At 43.5% G+C, this 12,239-nt stretch overlaps 1 protein-coding gene across 1 annotated transcript in view; it reads left to right on the top strand.

The window, feature by feature from the left end:
- The window catches only part of SLC6A11 (solute carrier family 6 member 11), a 91,869-nt gene extending 80,956 nt beyond the window's left edge, over positions 1-10,913 (top strand). Inside the window, exons 9-14 of the mRNA XM_084214480.1 lie at positions 1,364-1,476; positions 2,738-2,875; positions 5,452-5,554; positions 6,240-6,340; positions 7,613-7,783; positions 9,699-10,913. Coding sequence (XP_084070606.1) covers positions 1,364-1,476; positions 2,738-2,875; positions 5,452-5,554; positions 6,240-6,340; positions 7,613-7,783; positions 9,699-9,851 — 779 coding nt within the window. The 3' untranslated portion in view covers positions 9,852-10,913. The remainder of the gene's footprint in view (positions 1-1,363; positions 1,477-2,737; positions 2,876-5,451; positions 5,555-6,239; positions 6,341-7,612; positions 7,784-9,698) is intronic.
- Positions 10,914-12,239: the final 1,326 nt, after the last annotated feature.

Below are 12,239 nucleotides of genomic sequence, written 5' to 3'. Positions count from 1 at the left end.
ATCCTCACCTGCATTCCACCTTCTTTCAATGAGACAGACTGAAATCCACAAATATTTATTACTTCTGAAAAAAAAATGAAAAAGGATATTAAAGAAAAAAAGCTGCAGCTGCTAAAATGAGAAATCAGAAGGGCACACAGGCAAAGATTTATGAGAAATTAACCATCCACAACCACCACTGGGGCTGGGCAGCCAATGGAAGTTACTCCACACCTTTGTGGCTGTAACATCCTCAAGCAGAAGAAAAAGAACAGGAGGCTGCACCCCAAAAGAAAAAACAAACAAACAAACAGAAAACCAAAACCAAACAAAACAATGAAATGCTGAGCTGTTGAGGAGGAAAAATGACTCTCATGGAGTAAATCCCAGGAAAAACTGCAAAACAAGCAGGGGAAATATTTATCTTTTCCTGAATTCCATACAACTGGCTTGCACTTCAATATAGGAGCTTGTAAATGCTGCTTTAAATGAAGGAGCAGCAGAGTGTGACAGATCTGCACTGGAGTTACTGCAGCAGGAGCACAGAGTTCTTTTTTAGTGGCTGGGAGAGGGCCTTTGTGCCCCTGCCTTGAAAGCTGGCTGGCTTCATAAAAAGCAGCTGATAAATAAAACCAGAAAAACATGAGCAAGGTGAGAAGGTATCTTAGCAGATCTGAGAAGTTATCAGTGCTGTTAAAAAAATGTTCACTTTTGAAGATTTTCCTAAATGTGTAGCCTCTGTCACACAGCAGCAACTGCAGCACCCCAAAACACAGAGCAGGATGGGAACCAAGCTTTGGTTGCACCAGGTTAGGAGCAAAATAAAGACTCCAGGATATGTTCCTAAGTTATATAAGGCAATCACAGGAGCACAGCTATGATTTATTCAGGGCTGTTTGTAGAGCTGCACATCCACACCAAAAAGGGGAACAGAAAGCGCTGGGATGTCTGAAGAGATGCTGAGCATCCTTTGGCCAGGGTTGTGCCATTTCTGATAAGCCTCATCACCAATTGTTTAGACTATGAGAGATGCAGAGTTTGTCAAGGAGTTCAGTCTGGGGGTGAGTTCCTCTTATCTGCCAGTGCAGAAGGATCAGGCTGTGGTGGGCTGACCCTGAGCAGCAGCTGGGCATCCTCACTGCTGTTCACACTCTCAGCTTCCACAGGGGATGGGGAAGGGAGCAGGAAGGGGAAAGGTGAGAAAATGGCTGTGTCTACATAAAAGAGTGTGAAAAGTGATGCTGAGTGAGCCCTGCTCGGCCAGAGCCACACTTTTGATGTCAGCAATGCTGCTCTCCCACAGCTCAGGCTGCTCTGGAGGAGCTGAACTCCATCTCAAACTCCCACACAAGTATAAACTTCTCATTTCTTTATTCCTTTTCAGGACCAGGGCTTGCATTCATTGCTTACCCTAAAGCTGTCACCATGATGCCTCTGTCTCCTCTGTGGGCAGCTCTGTTCTTCATGATGCTCATCTTCCTGGGCTTGGACAGCCAGGTATGAAACAAAGCCTGCTGCAATGAGCTTTTAGCCTCCCCAGCAGGTGGGAATCCCACCTAAACCTGATGAAAGACTGAACCCCAACTGGATTCTTTGCTATTTGAAATCTTAGTTGTGATGCTGCATATTCCTTCATGATTCAGCCTGGTTCAGCCTGACTCCAGCTCTCATTATTAACATGGAAATCAGCCTGAACTTCAGCAGGGCTGATTAAAATTCACGCTTCAATAAAATACCAGCCCATTTTTAAAGCACTTGGCAATGAATTTTGCAGCTGAATATCAGATAGGGATAATGTAATTTTCCATGGTGTATTTTTACTACAAGATACCACAGCAAGGAATGTGCAGTCATATCCTGCAGCAAAGGGGCAGCACAGAAGTCGTTGTCCCCGTGTGACTGTAAAAATTACAGAAGCTGCTCAAAGAAAAACGTGAAGTGCCTGGGATTTTTAGCATGCAGCTCAGCCCTTGGCATGACTGGGTGCAGAAAGTTTATGATTCTAAAGCTCAGCAGTGCTCGTTCTGCATGACATTTCTAATCCTTAAATTTAATGTTTAATAACTGCTCTTTTTAATGACCTAACAGGTTCTTAAAAGTCTTTTTTTTTTTTTTTTTTTTTTTGTTCAAGTGAGCAGTCCCTGGATTCTGCTCTTGACTATTCCAGTGTCTATTCTGGGGAGTTAATTTGGGGTCTGTTTTAGAAACCTTGCTCCAGAGCCTTGAGTCAGAAGCTCAGGCCTTGTGATTTTTGTGATATTTGAGGACACTGAACATGTTCCTGCCCTCCTTTGTTAGAGGTACCTGGCTTGGGCACTCAACTTCTCTCTTCTGGTAAATGGAGAGAACTTCCCCCAAAGCCTGCTGCTCCTTCAGCAGGTTGAAGGATGCATGGCAAAATTGGTAAAAGTGCCTGGAGTGACATGACCCCATGAAGGGTTTGTACATTATTTAATTCCTATTCAAGCCACATTTGAAAGGTTTCATTTTCATTTAGTCCACCTGCTACAGGGCAAATGCAGTCTGAGATAATATTAGAGAATCCAACTGTTTGAATTTGGTGGAAATCCATAACTTTGGACTTTTTCACTGGGAGATGCTCCTCTCAACTTGAGCTTCTGCTTATGGAGCCTCCCCAGGGATCACCCACCCTCTGTGACGAAAACACAGGAGGATATTTAAAGTGTTAGGTGGCAAATCCCAATGCCAGCAGCAGAGGAGGCAGATTTGACTGGATCTTTGCTGTCCTTTGTTGCAGTTTGTGTGTGTGGAGAGCATTGTGACAGCCGTGGTGGACATGTACCCCAAGGTGTTCCGCAGGGGCTACAGGAGGGAGCTGCTCATCCTCGGCCTCTCCATCGTCTCCTACTTCCTCGGCCTCATCATGTTAACTGAGGTGAGAGCTGCCCTGCCAGAGGGATTCACACCCTCTGAACTTGAGAGAAGAATGATCAAAGCAATTCTTATCTCATTTATCTCTTATCTCTGTCTTGTGCCAAAGCAGAATGCGATGCGGAGATCAAGGGATGGGGTTTTGTTTCCTTGGTCTGGCAGGGTCAGGTGTGTCTGTGTGTGTTGGGACTGTCAGCTCACGAGATTTTGGGCAGTTGAGTTGAGTTGGGTGCTTGTGCAGATTCAGTTTAGATGTATAGTGTAATATAATATAGAATAATAGAGTATAATAAAGTGTGGTGATTCAGTTTAGATGTATAGTGTGATATAATATAGAATAATAGAGTATAATAAAGTGTGGTGGTCTTCCCAGGATGAGGGAAGAGACAAGAGTCTTGACTCCATGCTTCATTAAGGCTGTTTATTATTTTATTATATATATTATATTAAAAGAATATGCTATATTAAAACTATACTAAAATAATAGAAGAAAGAATTTCATCAGAAGCCTTGAAAGGAATGGTAACAAAAGCTCGTGACTCTCAGACAGTCTGAGCTAGCTGACTGTGATTGGCCATTAATTAGAAACAACCAATCAAAGATGCACCTGTTGCATTCCACAGCAGCAGATAATTATTGTTTTTCTTTTCCTCTGAGGCTTCTCAGGAGAAAATCCTGGCAAAGGGATTTTTCAGAAATATCATGGTGACAATAAAGTAATTAATTAGCTTTCTGATATCACTGGAGTCAGATGCAGCACTTTCTCCCCATTGCTTTCTCCCCTGCTTTTCCTGTGCTGCTCAGAGGGAAAGAACTTGGGGTTATAACCACCACAGAAAAAGCACAAGAACCTTTGCCACAGACACATTTCCCTGTCAGGAATGTGGCAACAAAATACTTGAGAGACTGTTCTCAGCTCCTGTGTAACAACTGAAATGGGAAAAGTGGCTTTGTTTTATCAGCTGAGCTCAGGAGATGTTTTAATCAGAAATACACAGCCCAGCCAAGGAAATTCCATCTGCTCTGAACTGACTGTGGTTCCTGCTTGCTCACCCTGGGCAGGAACAACCACATTTTGGATGGAAAGAGCAATAAAGATGAACAAAAGAGAAAATCAAACCATCTTTGGTTTCCAGATCACCCAGCCATGTCAATCAGTGATCACACTGATCATGGGTTCTGCTTGCTCGCCCTGGGCAGGAACAGCCACATTTTGGATGGAAAGAACAATATAGATGAAGTGAAAAGAGAAAATCAAACCATCTTTGGTTTCCAGATCATCAGCCATGTCAATCAGTGCTGCCAGTCTCTGAGCAGAAATTTTTTGTCCCTTCCAACTTGGAATAATCTGGAATTTGGAACATTAATATTTAATTACTCTAATCAAACCTCCCTCTCTGATAAGAGATATGATGCTCTGTGTGAAATAAAACATTGAAAAGAAATTTTATATATTTACCTGTAAATCATTCTTATTCTCAGTGAAATAAATCATCTTTGCTATGCAAAATGGGAAATCTTGGAATAACCTCTCGACAGGGCACATGTTGAGCAGAGCACTGAGAGATATTGAGATATACTAAGAAATATAATAAAAGAAATATAAAGAAATATAAACCTGAGGAGTGAAAGGGAAGCAAGTTGTGCAAACTGCAGGAATATCCATGCAGGGATTTTGTTCTACTGTCCTGACTGATCTCTAAATTTGCTCAGGTATTTGCTGAGCCTCACCATGATGACTTTGCAGTAGAAATTTCAATTTTTTCCTACTTTTGGGATTCTCTTCCATGTGCAGAAAGTTGTCTGAGATGCAATGGGTCACATGAGCTCCTCCAAAACCGTTGCATTCCAACTGAGGAGCTCATCTCAAGCCCCTCTTTCCTTCCTTGGAATTCTTTCCATTGAAATGCTCTCTTGTGAACTCCTGCTCCTCATTATTTCACTATTAAATACAGATGTGATAAATGATTGTGTCCCACATAAAAAGTGCAATATTATCCATATAATTTTAATTATTTTAACTGTAATGATATTGATTTGATGATTCTTAATTCTTTTTCTTTGTGACAAATAATAAAAACTTGTTTCAGTCATGGGGTTTCAAGCCTGTGAGCTGCATTCACACTTTTTAGGTCACTTTACTCCTTTTGTAGTCCCTACACCATCAGAGAGGGATTTTGGTAGCTACAGATTTTACCTTCTTTCCCCACATTTTAATTAATCATTTTACATATTAATAACACAGACACAGAACCAGGATCTGGAGGTCAGAATCACCTGGGAATATCTACAGCTTGATGTGATAAAAAAACAGAGGTAAAAGCAGGGAGGTGAGAGAGCATTTTTGAAAAAAAAAATTCAAATTTACTTCTCTCTACTCCAGATTTACCACCCTTAAAGAAGTGCAGAGTAAAAAAAAACCCAAGAAATTAAAATTCTTTGTTCAAGAAGAAACCAACTTGAATAGGAAGCTTGCCAGGGAGCCAACAGCTTGCTGGTGTAATTAAAAGAGATTTGCTATGAAATATTCCCACTGATGCCAACCCAATTTTTTTTCCCCTTTCCTATTTTCTCTTCCAGGGTGGGATGTATGTGTTCCAGCTCTTTGACTCCTATGCAGCCAGTGGGATGTGCCTGCTCTTTGTGGCCATATTTGAGTGTGTCTGCATAGGCTGGGTGTATGGTGAGTGATGAAAGCTGCTCTGTTTTCCTTATCAAAGTTTTCTATTTGCATAAAAGCCAAGTGAGAACCTTGTACCCTTATGGAATGGGACCTTCCACACTCCCATTCCCCCCAGAAAACCATAAATGCCTTTTTCTCCACAAAGATGCACAATGTGGATAATTTCCCTTTGTAAAGCACCGTAGATCTGCAGATCATGTGCCCAGCTATCCTTCGGTTCACACATGAGCATCTAAGTATATTTTTATATAAAACAGATACTCTTTGGCTGGGGTTGTTTGCAGCCTGATCCCACAACAAAGAGAATAAACCAACTAAGAAGAACATATTAGGTTTATGCTTGCTCCGAAGGAAACTCAAGGTGTGGAGGAAAACAGAGAGTGGGGCTAAATGAAATGTTCATATTTTTGTGACAGCTTGTGTCACACTAATGAAATCTCCCTCTCTGCCAAGTGATACAATGATCTGCATGAAACAAAAGTTTTGAAGCACCAGAAGTTTTATAGCAGCAGGAATTGTAGATCAACCCCTGCCACGAGCACAGGGCAGATGGCAGGGAGGAGTTTTCCAGGGAAAGAGGAGCAGCTTCAGCCTTCCCCTGTCTGTCTTTCCCTGCTTTAAATCCTGGCCTGGACAACCCCTTCCATGTGCACTCTACATCTGCTTTTCCTTTGGTTTTGGGCAGGCAGCAATCGCTTTTATGAGAACATTGAAGACATGATTGGGTACAAACCTGTGTCATTGATTAAGTGGTGCTGGATGGTCCTAACTCCAGGTATTTGTGCAGTAAGTACAGAATGTCCAAAACACTTGTTTTAGATATAAAGAGGGGGTTCTGGAAATGTTTTTTTCTATTTTTGCTGCTGCTAATAGTTGAGAGAAATGCCTATTGATTTGTAGCATGTATTTCAAAAAAAACACTCTGCAGGATCTGGAAAATTATTAACTATCTGTTGTTAAATATTCTGTGAAAAATCTTAGTATGTACAATCACAGGAACAGAAATAATGCCAGGGCCCTAAATGAACCTTTGCCAGAACAAGAGAGATGTTTTTCTCTGTAGCTGGTGCACCTTGTGTGCCAACACACAGCCCCAGCTCCTCCAGGCTTGTGCTGGGTCCTTTGCTGCTTTCTCCTCCCTTCTCCTCTCCCTTTGGGGGGAGTGGACGTTTTCCAAAGGAGACAAGACATTTTTTACTTTTAAAAGTAGCAGGAGAGGCCAAAAGCCCATCCCATGGGCATCAAGGAGGGGAAGGAAGCTGGTGCCAGCTCTGCAGAGCTGTGGCAGCATCACAGGGACAAAGTTCCAAAAGCAGCATGATCTGATTGCCCTTAAAATTGAGGATGAGATGTCAAAACCCCTTCCAGGTGTGTAACACTCCAGTGATGGCAACTGCAAACCAAACCAGTGATGGCTACCTCGAGATCCAGGCTCCCATTTGCAAACTTAGGAACATTTCTGACCCATTTGCACCAAATCTGAAATGACCTCCATACCATTTGCTCTTGTGCACTCGTTTCACCGCTTTGGAGAAAATTACATGGTAGCTTTTCTCTATTTCAGACATTGAAACGGTCCAAGCTGCTTGATTAGAAATTGAGACAGATTTTTTAGGGTTTTTGGCAGGATGAAAGCATTGGGACTGCAGATACACACAGTGGATTAAAGCAACTTCAAAAATTTTGGCTTTCATTTTTCATCCTGACAGGTTGGAGAGAACCCAGCTCATGTTATTTAATCACAGCTGGTTCACTGTAGCAAAACTTAATCTTTCCTGCCCAGGTGCTGTTTGCCATCAAAGTGCTGGGTTTATTGTCATCAAGAGGTAAATAGGATTAAACTTGAAAGGTTGCTCGTTTCTGCAGGAGCCTCTGAGATGTGTTATTTAAGCTGTACAGAAAAGAGGATGTTGCTGGTGGGTTTTTTGCTCTGAGTGAAGAGCTTCCCTCTGCTCTCCCTCCTCAGGGAGCCTGGCCTGGCCTAAACCCTCAGCCAAATCCTTGTTACACATGCAGGGTTTGCCCAAATAGCTCTGACAATATCTCTGCTTGTTTCAGGGAATCTTCATCTTTTTCCTGGTGAAATACAAGCCCCTGAAGTACAACAACGTGTACATCTACCCTGACTGGGGCTACGGCATCGGCTGGATGATGGCACTCTCCTCCATGGTCTGCATCCCGCTGTGGATCTGCATCAAGCTCTGGAAGACAGAAGGCACCTTCATGGAGGTGAGAGAGAGCTGCAGAGCAGTGATGCTGAAAAAGGAGCTGGGAAGGGGGTGGGACTCCTCACCTCTCGGGACTCCAGCTGGTCCTGACCCCGAGATATGTTAGAAAGTCTCTTTTCCCAGCCCGGCAGTCAAAGGAGGAGTCAGAACTCTTCAATTCTCAGTTTCAAGGTTGTTTATTGTTTCTTGTCTATAAAATTCTTTCTCCTGCTCAGCAGGACACTCTGAGGCACTCTGCCTGCCCCTGGGGTGGTGTTATCTTTTTATACTAAAAACTACATGTACATTATTTACAATAACTTCCCAATACCCATCACCTGTGTCAGGCAGTGAGCTTCTACTCTAAACCAATCTGAGAGTGCCACCATCACTGCAGAAGATGGAGGCCAAGAAGAAGAAGAAGGAGAAAGGCTGGACATACCCAAATTCCTCCATCTTGCCCCCTGAACCCCCATTCTAAAAACCCCAAAAATCTATTTTTCACCCCTTGACAATTATTCTACTTAGACTTTCGTGGCTTGCAGATCCTCATATAAGGCTGGTAATTTTTACCGTGGGTCATAATCAAAGTCCCAGGACTCTGTGCCAAGGTCTCTGAGCCCCCTGGCAGGGGCTGGAGCCATCCAGGGCAGCCAGAGGGATGTCCTGAATCCCAACACTCACCTGCACCCTTTATTCACAACAGCAGTGCCACATCCCTGTTCCCTGCCTTAGGGCTCTCAGCTGCTGGTGGAAAGAGAATTCTGAACTTTCCCTGCTTTGTTCTGAATTCCTGCTGGTTTTTTTGCTGCCAGTGGTAAACTAACCAATTTAAGGTGCTCTGTCCCAGCACAATTTGTAGCTTAAAATGTCTGTAACATCCCCCAAATCCCTCAAGGTTTGCACCAGCCATTCCCTTTTTCTGTGATTTGTGCTGCCAGGATTTTCTCCAGGAGCTGGGTTGCCCACATTCCCATTTTCTGGACAGTTTTCCTAATTTTAGTTCCCTAAATGAGAAACTCAGGCAAATAAAGAGATTCAGTGGAATTTTCTGACATTTGGTGTCAGGTTAGCTCAGGTCTAGACTGAGTTTATTGTCAAATTTAAGCTTGGAAGGTCGTTCGTTTCTGTGGGAGCTCCAAAGAAAGGCAGTGAAGGAAGCAATAGTGAAAGAAACAAAAATACAAATATTTTTCAGCCCTTTTGGATTGCAGAAAAGTCTCATTTTGTCCAGATTGTAAAGACTCCATTCAGATGATTAAATACAGCCTGGAGACTGCCTAGGAAATCTTTATTGGATATACAAACTAAAACTGAATTTTCCATCATTGAGTTGTCTCAGAGAGTCAAAAAAGGAAGTCTGCACAAATCTAAACATTAAATATTTCCTCAGTACACCAGCCCTACCTGTCCCTGCAGGTAAGCAGGCTTTGCTGGAGCTGCAGCACTGCAGATAGGTCGTTATCTTTTCCCTGCCAGGATGACAAGAGGATCCTTTGAATCCCAGCTGGGAGCTTCTTGAGGAGCCAACTTCCTGCTGTGAGCAGCAACCTTGCTGTGGATGTCATTGCTAGAAAAGGGAAAGTAGATTTTGCTTTATCACAGCTCAATACACCTTAGCTGTCTCTGGTTTATTTGCTTTTTCCAGTGGACATCATTGATAATAAAATGAGAAAGAAAATGTACCTGTAGAACAGACACAGTGCTGAGAGTCTTCATGATTAAATCAGCATAAAAATTCACTTTGCTTTGAGCTTTGCCTCCTTTGGTCTGGCAGGGTTTATCCAGAAGTGTGCAGCCTGCAGGTCTGAGGTTGTGCCCACAATAAATGACAGGCAGACATGCAGGAGAAAAGCCTTTTGTAATGGATCTGTTAAAGAGAGGTGTGTCTGTGGCCAAGAAAAACGTAATGATTTCCAATTTCTCCAATTTTCTAGAAATTCAGGAAGCTGATCACACCTAGCTCAGACCTGAAAATGCGGGGCAAGCTTGGAGGAGGAGCCTACATTGCAGCAATAAATGACTGCGATGCCAAACTGAAAGGAGATGGCACCATTTCCACCATCACAGAAAAGGAGACACATTTCTGAAAGAACTTTTTTTTTCTTGTTTTATTTTTTTTTTTGTATAAAGAAATAAATAAATTCACTTAATTATAGAGGCTGGCTTGTTTTGCACAGAATTTTATTAACCAGTTAATTTTAAAGTGAAAATTGTATACTTGTTTAAAAAGTGATTTTTTTAAATTACTCTATCCATAATGATTCTGTAAAAGAAAAAGAAATAGTATTATATGGTCTGTTAGTGATGACTTCTTGTAATATGGTGATTCCAGTCAATGGTTTTTTTTTTTTAGACTTTAGAGGGACCTGTATAATGTGCTGTAAAACTTTTCTACTTTGATTTGTGGCAGGTGTAATGTTGTATAGACCTTCTAATCTGTAAGCATTTCAGCCCATTTCAGCTGTCCATGTGTGTATATAAAGGGGACCAGCCTGTCCTGTGGTTTGCTTGGGAAGAAATCTCCTTTCAGGGCGAGTTTGGTGATGCTGACAGCGCCTCAGCTGCTCCCATCTCCTTCCCTCCACCCTCCACTGGCTTCAGCAGGGCTGGAAATGTGGAATGGGCCCATCCTGAGCCACTGTTTTCCTGAAGATTGGATAGAGGCTGCTTCTGAAGGGCTCTGAATTTTGCTGCTGTAAGTTCCTGGTCTCTGTCAGGATGTGCTCCCAAACCTTTCCATTTTCCTCCGTGGGTGGCTGCTCCTGAAGTTTGGCCAGCACTTCCCTGGAGTGACCTCTATGTGTGCTCCTCCAACAGGAGATCAAGGTTATTTCACAGAGCTGGAGATGTCCTGAGGGGAAAAGAACAGGTTTAGGGCCAGGTTTAGGGCCCTCTCTGTCTGTACAACTCACTCCCCTCAAAAGGAATCCAGGATCCTACAGTGCCAATGTGCTGCTCCTCTGCTGGCACAGGGTGGGGTTTGGGGTGTCCTGTGCAGGGCCAGGAGCTGGACTGGATGATCCTTGCAATCCAGGGGGTTCTGATTCCTCTTCAAGGTCCTTCCCAGGTCCCCTCAGATCAGGCACTGCTTCCTCTGCCCTGGCTGGGATGGAGTTTGAAGTCAGAGCAGGGATTTCTTTAGCAGAAGGTTGGGGTGATGCCCTTTATCCATGCAGGAGTCCCAGAGGTCATTTCTGTGTGCTGCTGACTCACACAGGGCTCCTGTGACCCCTGGGTGGCACAGAGGGAGCAGTGCTGGCTGTGTCAGTCAGACCTTGCTCTAGACTGGCTTTAAGGCTGGTTTTGTACGTGGATCCAGCTGCTGGATGGATGTTCCAGGAGGTGTGCAGATGCCCCAGTGTGAAAACGCCTAAACTCTGTCTTAGGATGTGGGTTTTTTGCCTGATGATATTCCAAACACGGTTGTTTGTTCTGGACAAATTGTTTTTGTTATTTGATGGTTGTGTGAGAAGCCTGTGGAGGAACAGCATCCCGCACTGCACAGGATTTGGGGGCAGAGACAAGAGACAGCCCAGAAGAAATGTCATAAAACCTGCTGCCCTCTCTGCAACTCCAACCCACTGGAGCTCAGACGCAGCACCTGGAGTTGTAAGCAACAGAAATGGCTCCTGACCTTCTCCCAAGGAAATATTTCCCTAGAAATCACTAAATATATCTTAATATTGGCTAGAACTGTACCTGCAGTCAGCACTTCTCTGAGCTCTTGCTGTTACTTCTTAAAAAAAGCATTTTTATGGAACTGCTTTGTCTCGAGTCACTTCATTAAATCTAACAGAGCCGTTTCATTTTTACTTTATCTTATTTGTAGGGGTTTGTTTTGCGTGTGGCAAGGTGGAAGCCTAGCAGAGGACTTCAAATCCTCCAAGTCCTGTTTGCATGTCTCCATTGTGAGGTGCTTGGGGCAGGACATTTGGAAGAAACCTGGATTTAGGCAGGCACAGAACCATTGTCTTGTGCCTCCCTCAGAGGGAACCAAAACTCAGTCCCATGGGAAAACTGGGAGAGAAATGTTCCCAGAACTGAAACCACACATTGATTTACATACCGTGAAAAAACTGAATGGACATTGACACTCCAAAATCTAGGAATTCACATTTTTTGGAAGTCCCAACAAGTCAGGAATATTTGTGACCCAGTCTCCCTTGCTGGGCTTTCTCTCCACCCACCCAGGCTGCAGAACCGAGACCCCCAAATCCACACGTGGGCCCTGGGGTGGGTCATGGTCCCTCCCAGGGAGAAGGTGAGGATATTTTATGATCAGTGAAGGGAGATGTGGTGGGCCTGAATTTCAGACTCCTGACACCCTTTAGGTTGTGCTTGGCTGGATTTCAGGCCAAGAAATGAGAACCTGGGAGAACCTGACAACCTTTAGGTTGCACTGGGCCTGAATTTCAGACTCCTGAGAACATTTAGATTGTGTTTGACCTGGATTTCAGACTCCTGAGAACCTTTAG

Source organism: Fringilla coelebs, assembly GCF_963513975.1.
Source record: "Fringilla coelebs genome assembly, chromosome: 13".
In the NCBI taxonomy this organism is placed as follows: domain Eukaryota; kingdom Metazoa; phylum Chordata; class Aves; order Passeriformes; family Fringillidae; genus Fringilla; species Fringilla coelebs.
This window is presented reverse-complemented; position numbering and strand designations above follow the sequence as displayed.